Source organism: Panicum virgatum, chromosome 6N (genome assembly GCF_016808335.1).
Source record: "Panicum virgatum strain AP13 chromosome 6N, P.virgatum_v5, whole genome shotgun sequence".
Lineage (NCBI taxonomy): Eukaryota > Viridiplantae > Streptophyta > Magnoliopsida > Poales > Poaceae > Panicum > Panicum virgatum.
Window position 1 is genome coordinate 36,633,692 of NC_053150.1, and position 19,361 is coordinate 36,653,052.

At 44.4% G+C, this 19,361-nt stretch overlaps 2 protein-coding genes and 1 pseudogene across 2 annotated transcripts; 1 reads left to right on the forward strand and 2 right to left on the reverse strand.

Moving 5' to 3' along the window:
* Window positions 1-839: 839 nt before the first annotated feature.
* Window positions 840-1,980, reverse strand: LOC120678621. Its single transcript, XM_039959873.1, has 3 exons — window positions 1,716-1,980; window positions 1,183-1,570; window positions 840-1,076 (listed from the first exon to the last, which is right to left on the reverse strand). The coding sequence occupies exons 1-2, from the start codon at window positions 1,923-1,925 to the stop codon at window positions 1,208-1,210; spliced, it is 573 nt and encodes a 190-aa protein (XP_039815807.1). The 5' UTR covers window positions 1,926-1,980; the 3' UTR covers window positions 840-1,076; window positions 1,183-1,207.
* A 2,652-nt stretch (window positions 1,981-4,632) lies between these two features.
* Window positions 4,633-9,217, forward strand: LOC120678116 (ankyrin repeat-containing protein YCR051W-like). The gene is made up of 5 exons (XM_039959275.1): window positions 4,633-4,693; window positions 7,955-8,020; window positions 8,548-8,715; window positions 8,833-8,956; window positions 9,199-9,217. The coding sequence occupies exons 1-5, from the start codon at window positions 4,633-4,635 to the stop codon at window positions 9,215-9,217; spliced, it is 438 nt and encodes a 145-aa protein (XP_039815209.1).
* A 2,725-nt stretch (window positions 9,218-11,942) lies between these two features.
* Window positions 11,943-12,914, reverse strand: LOC120678117 (annotated as a pseudogene).
* Window positions 12,915-19,361: the final 6,447 nt, after the last annotated feature.

Below are 19,361 nucleotides of genomic sequence, written 5' to 3' on the forward strand. Positions count from 1 at the left end.
ATACGGCCCAGCTCGCGAATACGTCCAGGATACGTATCCTTGGCGTATCCGTGTCGGATACGTATTGGATACGCGATACGGCAGTAGGGTCACATATCTGTGTTTCTGAGGTGATGGGCAAGGCGGCAACCCCGATCTCTGATCATGCCAGGCGCCAGCCGTAACTACCGCTTTGGCGCACCGAGACGGGCGCGGCGGGGCACGAGAAGAAGCTCCTGCCTGACCGAGGTTGTCGGCCCGGTTGTGCGCTTGACATCATTCGCGACCAGTGCTTGTCGCGTGATCTGCTCCACAGTGGCCGGTCAGTGGTCACACAAGCGGCGGCGCCGCAGCAAGTGCTGGTCGCGCATCTGCCGCGTGCAGCGCGCGCCCATAGCTCGCCGGCGGCGGCCCCCCGCTAGCTAGCAAGCGCGCGGCCGTGGCGGTGCGCCAGTTCATCAATATCCCTCGAGGGGGAAAAATCAACAAATGAGACCATGGACTCGTCACTTCTACCACTACCGGTCGTATTCTGGTCGTGTTCAGAAAACTATATGTGCTAGCCGATCGTTGGTCAGACGGTCACGTCCGTGCAGGCTCCCTGCCGACCCCGACCACACTACGGGATTCAGATTCTTTGCGGCGCACGGCATAGATCGGCCGGTAAAATCAGGTTTGCCGTGTGTTTTTTCGAGTACACAACAAAGGTTTTGCCGTGTTTTTGTCTCGCCCACAGCGAAAAAAGCAACGCTGACAGCCGCCAGCATTGGATGTCTGAATTTCGAGTGCGCGATATGTACGTCTGAACCTACGGCCGATTCTAATCCACATACGGTTACATTACGGTAGAACACTTCATGGATCGGAGAACAAGTGCACAACCACCACATGAGTAGAGAGCACTACGGCAATTGGCAGTATTGGTTTCACAATTCTGGGAACAGAAACAACTACTAGCGTGCAGTAGCACTAGCTACTCCTACCACTTAAGCTTGTAGACTTGTAGTTCAACTGATGATCAAAGTCACTCGCAGAAGCCAGCTGTAGCTCTTTTATTAGTTCCATCAAAATGCTCCGATCCCCGGAACTGAAAATGGCTACAGCGAAACGTCAGTAAAGTGCATAGTCTTCTCCGATTTGGGTACACACAAAACAGGTACCAATTAAGCCTGAACAATCGAGGACATCCAAAGAATCTCGTACCTTACCAGACGCTATGCCGGTGCCGCTACCGCCGCATCCCCGGCCCGCAGTTCGCTGTAGCAGCCATGTAGTCGATGACCATGACGGGCAAGCCGTGCACGCACGACAGAACGCAGGGAACGAAGAGCAGGATCTCGACGAGGATGCCTCCGACCCCACCGAGGCCCCTCCTTGCAGGCGCACCAAGAGTCGGGCGCAGCGGCGGCGGTGCCGGCCCCGGCATCCTCTTCCCCCAGATGGCGCCGCCCACGGCCGCGCCCGCGGCGAGCCCTGCGAGGAAGCAGGCGGCGGCGACCCAGAGCAGCACGCGGAGGCACGCCTTGCCCATCAGAACGCGCTCCCCGAGAGCCAGCACGCCGGCGAGTCCGGGGCCTCGGCACCGGCGGGACTGCCATGACCATCCATCAGGATTATTCAGGCACGAAATAAACCCAGAAATCTAGATGATGCCCAGGAGATTACGAGCACACGAATAAAAAGGGGGCGGCGCGGCGGCGCCAACGCCGACGGACTGACGACGGAGATGTGCGTACCTTGGGGAGGATCCCGTGGAGCAGGTGGAGCTTGAGGGCGTCCCGGGCGAGCCAGGTGCTGTAGAACAGTAGGGCGAGGTGGAACGTCCTCGCGCGGAAGGCCTGGCCGCGGATCCAGCCCCTGAGGATCGCCGCGGCGAGGCAGGCGGAGAGCAGCCACGCGGCGGCGGCCCGGGCGTAGAACTCGGCGTCGTCGGAGAGGAGCGCCATGGGATGGGAGTGCGGGAACCCTAGGGTCCACAAGCTTGTGAGCCGGGGTGGAACTGAAGCAGATTGCAGGGGCTGGTGGATTGGTTATGAAGGAGATGGCCATGGCGGCGGTGTGACTGTGACCTCGTGGAAAAGGAGGGCGAGTCACGAGTGAGACGGCCGACGGAACGGCAGGGTCTTGTCGGGTTATTGGGTGGGTAACGGAACGGCAGATCCTTGTCGGGTTATGGTGCGTGGCTAAAACCATGCTAGAATTTTTTCCTCTCATAATTTTCATATATTCCAACTGAAATTTCCACAATTTCAGGTTACAAATCTATGACTATCCTCCTGTCCTCCATTCTTAATATATCTATAAATTTGTTATCACTATCGGAAACGGCTATATGCTGAGTGGCAGGAGATTTGCTGAGTGACTTTTTTGGTCACTAGGCAAATAAATTGTTTGCTAAGAGCAGGATGAAAAACACACAATATAAATGATACACTCGGCAAATTATCTATTTGCCAAGTGTCATAAATAAGGCACTTGGCAAAGCATCGATTTACAGAGTGCCACATTAAATACACTCGGCGAAGCTGTGGACGTGCCTGCCACGTGCGGCATCCATGAGGCAGTCGCGGCCGCCATTACCTCTTTACCTCTTTGCAATTAAACATTAGTCGGCGAATCGTCCACAGTCCATCCACGGACTGTCCGCTTGTCAAACGTTCGGACATCCGAACCTCGGCAAACATCTGTTTGACAAATATAAAAAAAACTTCCACTCCCGCCCTTCAAACCTTTTGCTTTGTTCTTATGCTATACGAAGTACTAAAAATTAAAATTTGATATATTTCTCGTTAAATTTTCTATACTTAATTAATTTATTTCCTTAACATGATATTTGGGGATAATTCAAAAATTTGAACTGCAAGTGATTCGAATAATATAGTATAATGAATGGAAAAATAATATTCATGTTACTGAGTCCAATTTGAGGCATTGTCAAAGCATTCAAAGGAAAATTCGAACATCTTATTCATGAAATATGACCACGAATGTGTGGCTGGATTGTTCTTAAATTCTATAAAGAAACAAATGAAGTCGGAAATCATGAGATTTGTCATGATGTCATGATATCATACGTGGAGACTATGGTAACAAATTGGGAAAGTTTCGCAAAAGTTGGCATGTGCTTTGCTTACAAATTGAAATATCTCTGAAGAAGTTCCAAAAAGTTGTGAAGGATTTATTAGGATTTGGAGTCAAAGTGACGATCAAATAGAGTTTTGAGTTCAAAACTTTTTGTATAGGCAATACACAACTTAGATTCTTTCATGCCAAATTTTGGTTATTTTTTGGATCCATTTCATAATTTTAATTTTTTTATAATTAAACATTAGATGGCGGACGGTCAGCTTTTGGGCAGGGGACGGTCCGCCGGCGATACCAGACGCGGATCCGGCGATCCGGCGTGGAGACCACGTCATCGATCCTCTCTCCCCTACGCCAAGCGCGTGCCGCGGCGGATCCCTTATCTCCCCCCGCCACCGCCTCCCTTCTGTTCCTCGTCTCCCTCCATGCCGCCAAGTGCATTCTCTTCCTCGTCTCCCTACCCCGCCGCCCCTCACCTTCTCTTCCTTCCCCGGTGGCGCGGCCGCGGAGAGTCGGTGGCCACGCGAGCGAGCGGTGGCCACGAGCACAGCGGCAGTAACAGCGTCGGCGTGTGGGCCGTCTGGACTGTCCGCTGTCCGAACTTCTTGAATGGCGGACGTTGGCGCCGATGCATGGGCCCCTTTTTTTGTTTGACTTCAAAATTTCAAAACATTACCCGGTGGACCGTCCACCTTTCAAGAATTTTCGGACATCCGAACTTCTTGAACGGCGGGCAGTCCGCTTTTGGACAGCAGACGGTCTGCCGCTTTTGAATCCATCTTTGCTAAGTGCCCAGGGCCTTGCACTCGCAAAGCCGCGTCACCGTCAGTTGGCCGTTTTCATTGCTTTTTTTGTGTGCCGAGAGCCCTCTCAGCACTCGGCAAAGGTTTTCCGAGTGCTCAATAAAAAATACTCAGTAAACTCGACTTTGCCGAGTATTTGGTTGTCGTGTGACATATGTCGTGGGTGGCACTCGGCAAAGCCTTTGCCGAGTGCCCTAGACACTTGGCAAACAAGGCGAATCTGGTAGTGTATGTTTCCATTACTCTCCTCCTATCCTCCATGCTTGACATATCTATAGAAAATTTTTCATGTTTCCACTTTCCACTCAAAACATATGATTAGATCATTGCATCAGTCATGTTTTTGTTTTGCCTCTTTGTAGGCATGTTCTTTCCTAATAATATATCAATAGCAACTTGGTCGCTGCAAATATGCACAGGTTGAACACTTTTAAATCTCTTCTGTGTCAAAAATGATTAGCAGCCTCATGCGTCGTCAATGCTTGGGATCATTCCTTCCACCACTGGTGATTTGTGTTCGCTTGGCTGTGGCTGGTCGCTGGTGCTGATTTGCTATGAAAGAAAAGTACTGCTAGTTAGTTGGTAGTTGGTGGCTGGTGCCGATTTGGTGTGAGAGAAAAACACTGCTAGCTGGTTGGCTGACAAGCCAAGTGAACAGGGGTATGCATGGAGATATAGATGTACTCGGAGATGCACGGATTGTTGCAAATGGCGAATACTCTACAGAGGTCATATTACTAAATGCAAATGAGTCTCATTTCCGGCTATGAGAACCTTCACAAACCGCTCCCCAAAGCCGTTGTGCAGGCCACCCGTCCTCAGTGCCAGTGAGCGAGAAAACTTGTGGGCCCTAATTCATTGAGAGAACAGGGACCTATCGTGGCGTGTCCGTGATCTCGATGACAGCAGGCTCTCTTCGCCTAAACGGCCGTTTAGTCCGTTTAAACAGCATTTAAACGGTAAACAGAGGTCACCCGTGTCGTTTAGGTCCTAAACGGTGAATTAAACGGTTGGACTGTTTAAACCCGTTAAAACTGTTAAAATCCATCTAAATCGTCTAAATAGAGTCGAGTTAATCATGATTAAATGAGCTAGAAGATCGTTTAATTTATAATTTAGTCAATAGGAGGATTACAACTACCACAATCAATACCGAACCAAGTAGCATCATAAGTACATGAAATATTGTGGGATTTAAATTTCTTCTAGAAAGATTATTTGGCGGAATAGTTACTTTTTATATGTGCAAATATGTAGACTTTCTAGCATATTTGACATTTACATATATAAATATGCATATTTTAATGTTACTATGCCAAACCGTTTAGGCCGTTTAACTCCGTTTAAACACCATTTAAACGGTCTAAACACTAAACAAAGGGTGACCGACCGTTTAACGTTTAGGAAAATATTGACAGCAGGTGACTACATGGTGATGAACCCACTCAAGTGACTACAAGGTGGCTACAAGTGTGACCAAACAAAATCAACCCAAACGTATTGTCGGCTAGAGCTAGAACAAGAAACCATACCCTAAGCAAATTATTATTGCTACACAAGGTTTATAGGTTGGCTTGGCTTAGATCTCAGGTAGGATAGTGTCTACACCAAACAACCAATCGTACCCTAGATGTCAATGCACATAGAAAATAATAAGTAAAAATATAGTTGATGACAAGACAAACCTAAACTATTATGGGAGAAAATGACGGTTGTGCTTGGTCCTAGCTAGAGACTTCTTGGATGGCATAACACGACATGACGAAAGCAAACCAACATGACAACTAAGTTTGATATAATTTGACACAAGGCACAAAAGGCTCCCAAGTGGCAACTCTATATAAAGTATTTCCCAAGAAATCAAATAGGTTCACAAATACATAAAAGGGAAAATACCTAAGATTGCGTTGACGAACATTGGCGAGCGAAGATCTTCATGACCATTATCTCTAAGGACAACACATCCACTTATCATTTTATTTTCTTATGTGTTCTCCTTTCGTAGCAATAACTAGAACTGAATCCAACGTGCGGCTCTGAAGATGATTTAGACATGTAATACATGTATTTTTAAATTTCTTGCAAGTAACAAGAGCTCCACGGATTTATTAGTAAGAATACTGTCATCAGCAAGGCCAAAGCAATGAGAGGGCCATTGTCATTTGAGTTTGAATGCTGAGCAAGACATTCAACTTAAAGTCTTAAACCTTTCCATTTCTTTTTATAAATTTAAGTTTCTATCATTTTAATATTCCTGTTTTCATGCTTCGTATTTGATTTAGCTAAGTACCATATGAGACCATACGCATCCATATTATTTGCTCTAGTCGGGTGCGTTGATGATGCAAGTAATGGGGTGAATCATGCCATTTCTTTTTCAAAAAATTATGAATATTGTCATTAATTCTCCAAACATTGAAATATTGCCAAAGAAGAACTTGGATTTTACATTTAATTATAGTTAATATGACGGTGAAAAAGATCATCAAAAGATATGCGATCTATTAGATATTTTCATTTTAAGATCCTATAAAAAAATTAAAGCTAAATTCGGATTGCAGTCATGCCAATTTTTAAAAAATTCATGAGTATATACAACAGGTGGGGGTCAAATTGTCATTAATTTTCCAGGCATTAAAATGGAGCCAAAAATGATCTTGGATTATGCATTTTATTTTAATTAATACAATGGTGAAAACATATTATCAACAAATACACATGATCTAGTAGATTTACTCATTTTTAAACTTCTATAACCAACAATTGGAGCTAAAGTATGGAGTTGGGATTGCAATCATGCCAATTCTGTTTACAAAAATTATGAGTACAACAAGTGGGGTCCACTCATCACTAATTTTTCCAAGCATTGAAATTAGCAAAAAATAAAGATCTTGGACTGTACATTTAATTGTAGTTAATACGATGGTGAAAACAGATCATCAACAGATACGTGATCTAGTAGATATTTTTTATCTTAGACTTCTACAACCAAAATTTGGAGCTAAAACACAACGTTTGGATTGTAATCATATCAATTTTTACCTAGTATAAGTATAACAGATGGGGTCCACTCGTTATTAATTTCCAGGCATTGAAACATAGCCAAAAAAAATATTGGATTGTACATTTAATTGTAGTTAATATGATGGTGAAAACAGATCATCAACAGATACGCGATCTAGTAGATTTTTCTATTTTAAACTTCCACAACCAAAATGTGGAGTTAAAGCACAGGGTTTGGATGTAACCATGCCATTTTTTAAAATGATGAGTATAATAGGTGGGGTCCACTCATTAATCATTTCTAGGCATTGAAGCCAAAAGAGATATTGGATTGTACATTTAACTGTATTTAATATTTTGGAGAAAACAGATCGTCAACATATTGCGATCTAGAAGATATATTCACTTTAAACTTCTACAACCAAAATTTGGAGCTAAAACACAACATTTTGATTGCAGTCATGCCAAAATTTTTAAATGACTTGTTATTAATTTCTAGGTACGTATTCAAACATAGCTAAAAAAGATATTGGATTGTAGATTTAATTGTATTTAATACACTGGTGAAAACATATCATTATCAACAGATATGCAATCTAGAAGATATTTTCATTTTAAGCTTCTACTATAGTCTCTACTATCTGCTCCTCGACCAGGTACGGTGCTGGTGCTGGTACATACACTCCTGTGCCTGCTCTACCTGCTGCACCAACACCGTGTCCAGCTTGACACGACAGCACAAAAAGCGAGAGAAAGGACGGAGTGTGGCCAAGCTGCAAGGCACCAATCCAACCCCCCCACCCCCCCCCCACCCCCCGGAAGCTTCGTTCCCTCTCCTATTTCCTCACACACACACACACACACACACAGAGAGAGAGAGAGAGAGAGAGAGAGGGATCAGGATGAGGCGACCTGGGAGGAGGTGACATGTGACAAGGCAACCCATGGTTTTGTCAACCGCCGTTCCTCCGGCAACAACACTTGTATGTGACCCTGCTCCACTACTATTCCTACCGCTCTCGTGCTCTTGTGTGGAGATGCCTTTGCATTTTTTATGGTTGTAATCTGTCTGGTTTCGTGCGTAGATGTGCATGCAGATGAGGACGCGCTATTCAGCGCCGCCACAAATAACGACCTCGGCCGGCTCAAGGGTCTGCTTCTTCTCTTTGCTGCATCGATCTATCTTGTTCCGTAAATGTTTGACTGTTGGGCAATTCATGCTCCTATATGCTAAAATTCCGTTTGGTGGATAAATTGTGGATGGCGGGTCTTCTACCATGCTGCATTTATCTATGTCATCATGCCTTTGGAAGTAAATTGTTTTTGGTAGTTCCATAGATGACTGGCATTACTGAATCATGTATTAAACTTGCCTTCATAGGGCTTGTTTGAGCATTTAAATGTGCAAACTAATCTGTTACCTATATTGATGTTGTTTATACAAAATGGAACTGTGTATACTCTTGTACTCTAAACAAATCCTGGTCAAATCTTTTCACTATATATGTGTTAAACTATTTTTTTCTTTTCAATATGTGCTACGATAAATTTTGTGTTATGCTATTGTTTTCTTTTCAAAAGGGAAATCATTGCATAGAGAGGTTTTGAAATTGTGTAGCACTTGTTGGCTATCCACTTTGTACTGTGATGATGTTTTTATGTTTGCTTTGGGACAAAGGCATAGTGGAGACTCTCGGCGAAAGAAATGGCGACCGAGCATCAGTTCTTTCTCTTAGGATGCATGGCTATGGGGTGCTCCACTGTGCAGCATCCTATGGCCATCTAGAGGTCTACAAGTACTTGATGGAGGAACTTGGGGGTGATGCAAATATGACTGGAGCTGATGGTCCTTCACTTATTACTCTTTCCCCCTTTGCAAATTGGCAGCTGTTATATATGATTAATATTGGCCCTTGCTGTACTATTAGATATATGAGCTCTTGCTTATATGCTTTTCATGCAGGTGTGACGGTATTGATGGCCTCTGCTCAGCCTGATGATCTTTCTACTGTGAAGTATTTTCTTGATCATGGTGGTGATCTGATGAAAGCAGAGGAAAAAGGAGGGACAGTTCTACACCACGCTTTGTATTATCAAATATGTTGTTGTGATTGTACTTTGGACCATAAATCTGCTTCTGACATTTTCATGTGGATAATTTAATTACTTGTTTGCTTTTGTTATATATCGCTGATGGGAGGTGTTAATTTTGCTCTTTACCATACTTACTCATGCTGTCATGCAACTTGGTCGTTACTAGTTGTCTATTATTATGTACTCCAATTATTCTATTTCTCATGACTTTAATTTGAACTCATCTTGATAGCAGGAAGCTCAAAGGTAACTGAGTTCCTGCTTTTAAAAGGAATAGCTGTTGACATAGACTATGGTCATGGGACACCACTCTACGGGGCTGCTATCAAATGGGCAGGATAAGACTGAAGATTTTGTTGGATCACCACTCAAATGTATATAGACGTCGTGTATTTCTTTTTCTTTTCATTATTCCAAAGTCAAATATGGATAGATAGATATTTCTTTTGCGTGGCCACCAACTACTTACCTGACGAACATATATGTGTTTCTTGGTTGTTGCAACCAGCCTATCATTTAAATGGTATCTCATGATCCTTTCTTCTAGTTTTTTTGTTTATAACCCTAGCAGATGATTAGTTTATATGATGCCATCAGAGAGAATTGAAAGAATCTGAATCATGTCACTGAACTAAGTTGTTTAGACAATACTACCCCAAGACCTTGTAGGATTGTGTGAGGATTACTCCTGGCAACCTTTAATTATACAGAAAACTAAGCATTATATTAGATGACCAAGTATCTTTCATGGAATGTGATCCAGTTTGTTGAATCCAACTGAACTTCTCTTTTAAAAGAATTTGGATGTCAACTTGAACTTAGTATGTGTCCTACGTACACTCACTCTAATAGGAACTAATTTTTCTCTTTTTTTATGTTCTTATCTGAAACATATAATTTAACATTTAAAACACTACTATAGAAACGATTTGTAGCAACGCCCTGAATTGTTTTAGGGGTGAACCAAAATTTGACCCGCTGCTACAAATGGAGCGGAATTACTGTAGCAACAGACCCGCCCATAAAAATACATTTTTAGGGGCGGGTAGGGGTGACCCGCCTCTACTAATAATTTTCAAATTTATTTCAGAAATCCATTTAATTCAAAAAGTAGCAAAAAATAAAAAAAAGTGAAATTTGTACCATAAACCTATTGTGATCTATAGAACTAGAAAAATATTAAAAGTATATTTTATTGTACATAGTGATTATGAGTGTGGAAACTACAAAGTAAGCATTAAGAGTGAGAGAGTCATATATTATACTTTCACACTCTTAACCATTATATACCCTGAAATATAGTTTTGATATTTTTGTTAAATTGTACATGTCAAAATATTCACATTTTTTTGAAGTGTTTTGCTATTTTTAATGAATTAAATGATTTTTTAGAATACATTGGAAAATTATTTGTAGGGGTGAGTGGGGGCCTCACCCCCACCCCTAAAAATGATTATAAGGGGCGGGGTGACACCCGCCCCTACAAATCGTCTTCAGAGTTAATATTAAAGAATACCATGCCTTATGATGTCACAAGTGATTGTGTGGTGTGGTGATAAGAAAGGAGCACATGAGGCAAGAGGTACATGGTTCGAATCCTAGGTGATGCAAGTGTACATATTTCATCAGAAAAATGGTACCTCAACACTACAGGCTTGTGATGGTGGCTGGTTGCTTGAAATATTTTTTTCTTTTTTATTATGCAGTTTTCATTTTTTTTATTTTTTTGTTTTCTGGACATGGATTTGTAGGGACGGACCATGGCATGACCCGCCCCTAAGAATTGATTTCTAGGTTTGGGTCACACCATGACCCACTCCTAAAAATATTAGTGGTAGGAGTTACTAATAACAAATTCCACAAAGTGTTGGTAAATAGTTGTATGCAGGCTGCTTATGCTTAAGAATGAGAAGGAAGCACAACCCATAAGCAAGCTGACACATCGTCAATCCAAGTGAACATCCTCTCGACCAATCAGGAACAAGTACGAGGATTCACGGACCCACATGGCAGCCTAAACCATGAGGTGAACAAGTACAAGTATTGGAGCCCACCAGCAGCCTCCAGACCAAAGGGAGGTCGGAGGCCGCCTTTTTAGGTCGCCCAGCATGTAGGTCGACCGACCGACTTCTGGTGCCACCGACCTCCATCCTCCACGTCTTCTCTCCTCATTCGATGGCAAAGGTGGTTCTAGGAGGCCAGGGCTTCATCTCGCAGTAGAAGAGGCCATGGCACCCCTTTATAAATAGTAGAGGGGGGCTCAAATGAGGAAACAACTCAACACAACTCCTCTCCCACTTTCAGAGTTTAGGAGCTCACCTTGCATTGGAGGCTTAGTGCTGCTTAGGTAGTTCTTAGAAATTAGGGAGAGAGTGAGGGGAACTTGGGGAGGCGCTGGGTTTTCTAGTGCTTAGTGCTCTCCGCTTGCTTGTACCTCGACAGATGCTTATCAATCATAGTAAGTGTTCGTGATCTTCTTTGTGCTTTAGCTTCTTAGTTAAGTAGTGGTAGTTTCCTAGTTGTTTATGGGATCAATAGTTCACTAGTTCAGTGGATGCCTCTAGAGTAGGACTCCTGATAAAGACTGATAATCCTGTACGACTCTAGAGTTAGTAGAAGACGATGTAGACATAGTGTCTAGACTAGACTCTACCTATTGATTGTTGTATCACCCCATGGTTTGTACGGGTAGCTTGCAGGTGGTGATATCCCTGTTTTGTGCCATCGTAACCCTCCACATTCGGGTATACGACAGTAGCCTTATTATCAAAGCTTCTGGTTTTATCTAGGCGAAGCTGATAGTCCGAAGTAAACAACTAGTTAGACATATCTTACCTTTGGCCTTGAGCCATATAGAAATCCTCTCTGCCCTTTACCTATTCGGTAGTGTGGTGTCCTTGGATGAATTCGAGCCTTAGATAATATACTCGCATTCATCAGTGGATACGATACCCTAGAATACGATACCCTGGAATACTCCTAGGTGAAAGCTCCAACGATATCCGTGCGCCTGCGGATTTGATTCGTGATGCTCCTAAATGTCAACACTGACAAGAGTGGGGAGCAATCGCCAACCAATCTATCGAATGAACCCTCACTGATCCTCTCGAGACAACACTATCCATTATTCCTAATATACAGCCTGGTTGTTGCCTACATTCATGAGGTACATGTCCTCTCCTTTCATAAGCTCCAGGAACTCGACGACCATCTTGTCGGCAACGTCCAGGAAGGCCTCTTCAGTCTTGCGATGTGTGCATGCAAGCACCGTGAGCACAGTGAGGTGGTCATTCTTGCTGTTGCTCCAACATGGCTATTGAGTTGGCGGCTTCAGGCTTGAGCAATCGCGCTCTCAGTCGCACTTTCACCGCTGTTAGTCATCGTCGATTGTACACGGGGGTCTTGATCGGCGGGCCGGCAATGATGGGCAGGCTGGTCCTGGTGATCTAATATTGTGGTGCTGGTCGATTGGTCGGGATCTTGGTCCTTCTGCTGCTCTTCCTTGCACTGTACCAAGAGCAGGCCGCAGAGCTCGTGGTGCACGACAATGTAGAGGTTGGAGACCAGGAAATCCATGGCGTCAGGGCCGTTGAAGCCATCGTAGAAACCGACGAACACCCATCCCTGCTCCTCGGACACCATGATGTGCACACAGTTCTCGTCAGCCTTACCCTGTGCCTACTGCAACCCACCGAAATTGGCGTTGCAGGCGGTCACGGAGAGACTCTGGTGGAGCATGGGCATGGTGCCTCCCATGCCACCGGAGGTGGCGGCGCCCGAGAGGGGCCTGGACATGAGCGCGGCATCAAGGGGCCCTGAAAGGAACCCCCTCTCGATTGACCCGGAGACAAACCCACCCCCGATAGGTGTGCAGATAGGCCCCGACGGGAACCTCGGGATCGGCTGCAGCAGCACGATGGTGAAGGAATCGGAGCTCGTATCTGGCCTCATCCACCTAGGGATGGATCTCCATCAACCTGCAGCCGAGACTATCGGCAACAACTTCCACATGTGGATTCACACGGAATCTACCGAGATCCGGCCGCCCATGCATGCTTTCTCTACAAGGCCACCACGCCCATCCCATCTGCTCCCAGACACCACTGCTTCACACCTCTGGCTAAGCTCGACGGAGGGGAAGAAGAAGGGGCTGCAACATGAATGGTTTGGAGGGGATGGCAAGACTAGCCAGGGAGCGAGGGAGAGAGGAAGGGGGGAGGCAGCGCCGTGGAAGAGGTGGGGATGAGTGTGACAGAGAAGGAAGGAAACGGGAGAGAAAACATGATTCATGAGCGGGATTAGGAGTGGGTATAGTGGGCGGGTAGATTTCTCGCCGGTGAAAAAAAAAAGCCGTTACGATCCGGGAAACATTTTAGAAACAGTGATTTTTTTCACTGCTCATCAAAATTTTGATGTCCACCTTCCCGCCATGTAGGGACACCATGAGGGGTGGGGGCAAGTTTTACTGGTAGATGATGTTTTTAAAAGTTTTCGATCCTTATTGTATAGATTAGTAGCATGAGAGAAAGAATTATGAAACTTACAATAAGCATGCTTCTTCAACTCATCAATTGGTGGCATAGTATGAGAGAATTTAATCTTCCCAATTTTCACTAACTCATGAAAGATCCTATCACATTTAGATACATCGACAGTGAATTGAACATCGTCATGCCGATTTTTTTTTTGAATCAGCTTGAGAGAAGCGCAAGTGCTTGGCTTATCTTTAGATGACCATAAAAAATTCAGCATCATAAACCTCTTTACTCTCATCATCTGAATCACAATTTACCGCATGCATGCCAATACGATCAGATTTACGTTAACTTCGGCTTTCTTGAGCCAGAGCTCTTCGCAACACTTGGTTAATGTTAGAAACTTATAGCCTTCTAGTTTTCATTAGTATGAGATCTCAAACCATTAAGAGCTAATTCAGCAAGATCTTTTTCAGAAATAACCAATCTATGACATTGGTTTTTCGTATCTCTAAACCTTCTAATATATTCAACAACAGGTTCATGAAGCTTTTGCCTAACCGAGGTTAAATGAGATAGTCTCAATTCATTATCACCATTATAAAAAGGCTCATGAAATTTACACTCTAATTGAGACCATGTATGAATAGAGTTAGGACATAATACTGAAAGCCATGAGAAAGCAATACTAGATAATGACAATGGGAACATTCTGATTTTTAAATGATCTAGACTACCATGAATACCATTTGTGTATTAAATTGGCTAACATGAAAGAAAATCTCAGGATAAGGTTTTTGACACACAAGAGTTTTGTCTTTCAGTTCTACGCAGAAAGTTTCTTTAAACATAATAGCCAAATCTCTGTAATGTTTTTCAAGCATCTCATTAAAATAAGGATCATTTGGCTTTTGCATACCAGAGTTAGTGTTATTCGGCGCATGATCTAGTGCATGGTTTGGTTAAGTATACAATGATTGCTGCAAATAACCATTCTTTAGCACTGTACCGTATGAAAAAGCTAAACTTTGGGGAGGAATAGGATATGTATTATATGCCATTGCAATAAATGGAGGAACACAATAACCAGCAAATCCATTTGTTTGGCTAAGATCAGCCTGAACAAGTGGTATACTAGCAATTGGTTCGTGAGATTACTGATATGCGATCAAAGATCCAGAACCAGTTAGACCGGTTGGTACCAGTCCCCCACACCTGGTCTGACCGGTTCGTGAAACCAGTCAGGCCGTTATGTTCTCACGGTACTTTTATGGACTTTTTTTATCTTCATAATAGTTCATCGACATGCCAAATTGAGGTGTGGTTGCTATCGATGACTCAGGAGGCATAGTGTTATGTTGTGAAGTACCCACATCATTAGACTAAGGAGCATTATTATCATTGGTCAAGGGTTGATTTCCTAATGATCCATCAATCATGTTTTGAATAGTAGAAAGCATTCGATCTTAACCATCAACTAGTAAATGACTAACATGTTCCAAAGTAACGGGTGATACTATTGTACTCACATTGGCTTTTACCTCAGCTTGGTCGTCCTTGCTCGAGACAACGACCACCTCCTTGTCCTTGGAGATGTCGCCCTTCCGATCTTTGGAGAAGTGAGATAAGAAGCATCGATGTGCTTCTTCATCTTCTTTTAGATTTGTGTCGTATGTTCTCCTCTTCACGCTCCTTCATGAAGGCTTCATATAAGCTTGACAATCCTCGGCCAACAATTCATCAATAGTCGGCCTAGAGATGTTGGGATCAACTCAACAAGGTTTTGGTAGATTCACCATAGTAGTAGATCCCTTCGTTGTCTTCCCCTGCGGAGTCACCAAAATGTGTTGGCGTGAATTTGGGGCAACACACGAGAGCACTAGTGCGTGCATTGAGCAGGGGCATGCATTGCAGTGCCGTTGCTTAGTCCCGATGAGACCGGTTTGATAGGCCGATCAGACCGGTTTTGCTAGCAGGTTGGCAAGGATCGAACACTCGCCTGGGAGGGTCCGCATGCCACCTAGAATGTCTTCAAACGGCGTCGATACACAGGAAGAACAACAGATACAAAGGTTGAAGAGCTAGGATTTGGATAAGACAAAAAGTAATGAAAAGTAATAGATTGATATGTTTTGATTGGTTGGATACAGTAAATCGGCCATTGCCCTTTATATTTATAGGGAGGGGACGTCTTACCCCATTAGGAGTCAAAACCCTAATTGATTTTGTATCAAAATACAACTCCTAACTCGGACTAGGCTGTCTAAACCGGTCTGACCACCCTAGCCAACTGTTCTGACTAGTCCGGTCTGGGTGAAATTTTCCTAAGGTCATAACTCTCTCATAAAAATCCAAATCGGACGTTCTATACATGCATTTTATTCGCCTTGATGAGAGCTACACAATAATGAAGTCAAATTTAACGAAGTCACACCAAAATCAGTCTGACAAATTTGTGCCACTGGTCAGACGGTGGTCTGCCAATGTTTGCGCGAATGACGAGGGGGTCGTTGTGTGGGTAGTGCTGAAGACTGAGATCGGCTTTGGAAAATGTAATTGGGACATGGGACCAAGGGGTGCGGAAGTGTTTGCCTTCGCACACATGTGAGACTGCGCGGAGGTATTCTTTCCTCTGCCGCTTTGTCTCGTGCACAGGCTCGTTTGACCCACCGGAGATGGCATTGATGACATTTACCGTACCTCTGATAGGATCGTTGGCTCTTTCTAGGACTGTGCTAGGTTCTAGCTTTGGTAGTGGGGGAAGATAGAGAGCTTGTGGTGTGGGTGGTGGATGCCACGCTTGCTGTGGCATCGAAAGGGTGGGGATTTGTGGGAGTTGGGGTGCCGAAGGGGCCGGAAGAGCTGGGGGGCGGCTATATGTGGGGTTGTAGTGGAAGGTTGGGAAAGATGGGGATAATGTGGGGTATGTCGAAGTCCAATGGGATTGTTGCGAATGTTGCCACTGGATTTGTGCTGGCAGGCCTCGCGGCTGGTTGATGTGGCTATAGTTGACAGGCTTCGGTGGTTGGGTACTTGTGCTTCGATCAAACTCTTCTTTCTTCGGCCATGAATGCAGCAGTATGGAACTTTCTGCCATGAATGCAGCAGTATGGAACTTTCTGCCTTCGGCTGGAGTTATCTCCGCGGCCGCGGTTGGAGTTGCTTCGATCGCTCCTCCCTCCTCTGTTTCGATGAGGTTGGGAGTCACGGCCTTCATCACCGGAGACCGTGTTCACGACCTTCGGGGTCTTCGTCTGTTCAGCCTGATGCGGCTTCGCATGGTCGCGATTATGCGACCTCTTCTCATTCACCTCTTCGATTTTTTGGCACTTACCTTTGTCTGAAATGCAATATTCTTGTATTATCTCGAAGAGCCTGTTCAGGGTCTTCGGCTTGCGGCGCTCGAGGTATTCCCCGCATGGGCCAAGGCTTAGGCCAGCGATGGCGGCTTCGATGATGGTCTTCTCCGCTACGTCTGGTGCCCTTGCGCGAAGCCTGAAGAGGCGTTGTAGGTACTCTTGCAAGGTAGATCCTTCTTACTTCAAGTTGTGGAAGTCATATGATTTGACTTCGTCGGGCTTCGGCGCCCAAAACACAGCAGTTAACTCCGCTCGCAATGGTCCCAAGTGTGGATGTGACCACTTGGGAGATTGGAGTACCATTGTTGAGCGAGGCCCTTCAGCGAAAGAACGAATGCTTTGACCTTGCATGCTGGACCGCCTCCGGTTGCTTCGATTGCTGCTTCATACTTGAGGAGGAATTTTTTTGGGTCGGAGTCTCCGTCAAACTACGGGAGGATAGCTGGGTTGAAGCGTGGAGGCCACTGGAGCTCTTCGAATTCTACTGAAAGAGGAGTGCCAAGGCCTTTTTGCGGCCGATGCTGATGTGGCATTACATATTCGCCTTCCTCTTCATCTGAGTACAGCTCTTCCTCGAAGAGAATGGGTTGTTGGCGAAGCCTTTGGGGCTGATGTGCCTGCGACACGGGCTTCGGGGCTTGCCGAGGTGGTTGATTCTGCTGCATTATTGCCAGACGATCACAAAAGGTTTGCCGCATGGCCTTGCAGCGAAGCTCTTCTTCTCTGAGCTTGTTGAGTTCCTCTTCCAACTCTTGTGCGGTGAGTTCCTGCTCCTTGCCCTTCGATCCTGTTGTTATTGGCGCGTTCGATGTGCCAGCCTAGGTTGCTTGCTGCGCGTGACGCATACGCTCGGAGAGGTGTGCGTCGATTCTCTTCATGGCCTGTATGTCTTCGGTGGTGATGCCCAAGTTGAGGAGGTCGACCTCAAACTCTCCTTCGGTGAGGTCTTCGACCGAGACATCTTTGCCATGGTCATTTCGTTGTTGTTGTTGCCATTGTTCGTCGTGACGAGGGCGTTGTTCGTCGAAGGCCGGGCTTCAGTCGAAGCGTTGGCCTCCTCCGATGTCACACCCCAAAATTTCAATTTTGGGTTGTGAATATCTTTTCGAATATAATTATCCATCTTTTAAGTTTTTCGAGAACTTTCTAGATTATTCTATCATTTATTCTCACTTTTCCCTAGAGCTAAAGCCCATTTGTTGGAAAGTTCTAAAATCTTTTCATGAGATTCAAGTATATAATTTGAAGCTCCATGCTATCCTCCAGATTTTTATCTGGAAATTTTAAAATTAAATTTCTTTTCTTTTCCATTTTATTTTCTCTCTCTTTTTTCAACTTTTCTTTATTTTCCCTATTTTTTTTCTCTTCTCCTTTTCCTTCCCGTCAGCTTCCTCTTATTTTTTCCCCATCTCACTGATCACCCCTCATACCACTCTGTCACACCCGGTTTTTAAAAGAAAACCGAATACATAACTATATGTATGCCAGGATCAAGTTCCATACATATAGTGACGTCATAATGGCAAAATGAGCAACAATGTCACGTAAAAGAGACTTACAACAACTAAAAGGTCTATCAGAGATACACAGCTTCATCTTGGAAATGACGGCGCCATACTTCACAGGCAATCGACTGGAAGCACGCTCGCCTAGAACTCATCGAAATCTCCAGAGAAATCCTCAAATCTCTCGTCTGAGCAGCAGTCCGGGTAGTGTAGATGCAAATAAATAAACACAAGCGTGAGCACATGTCTTACTCAGCAAGAGATGAATAGTATAATAAACATGCAAAGCTTTATAAGTGGAAAGGCTGATGGGTTTAAGCAGTTAGCATTTTAGTTGGTCAAATTTTATTAAGCAACTTAATTACTAGTAAGTATAAGTGTATACCATCCCACAAATAATGTAAAGCATCTCCAACATAAATTAAATGCACAATTTAAGTCCATCTTCCATAGTTTAATCATGTGAGGGTCCAGACCGCTCTTGACCATGAGCACAGCTAACCAGTTAGTTTTACACTCTGCAGAGGTGGCACATCTTTACCCACAAGTCGTGTTTCCCATGTTGCCCTGGTTTGCAAAGCCCTTAAACACTTCCTTTGGTGAGTGGCTAGGGATTCACTGCGAGGTTTTTACAAAGATTCCCTAGTGCGGACTGCTCGCTAGGTTACATGGCAGCACAGTGTATAAAGCTCCCTTAAGGGTAACATGTCTTAGCTAAGCCCACAACCCAAACAAGCAGGTCTATACACCAACTACCGACACCCCCCAGCCCCTTTTAGGTAAAGCATATCGCACACTAAGGTTTCTAATTAATTGACCAAGCCAGAGCCATATAGCCATGTGGTTGCACTGTTGTCCTGGGTGGTCGCTCCATGTTCCGATTAATATTTATGGTCTTATAATTAAATCATCATAGTTGAACATAAAGCATAAATAAGTGTTCATGCTGTTTAATACCATCCCAGTTAAGCAAACTAAGTAGCATCTACCATCATAATTAATTAAGTAACCCGGTTACAAGGCAAGGGTAAAAGAATCTAGTCATCCTTATTAGGAACC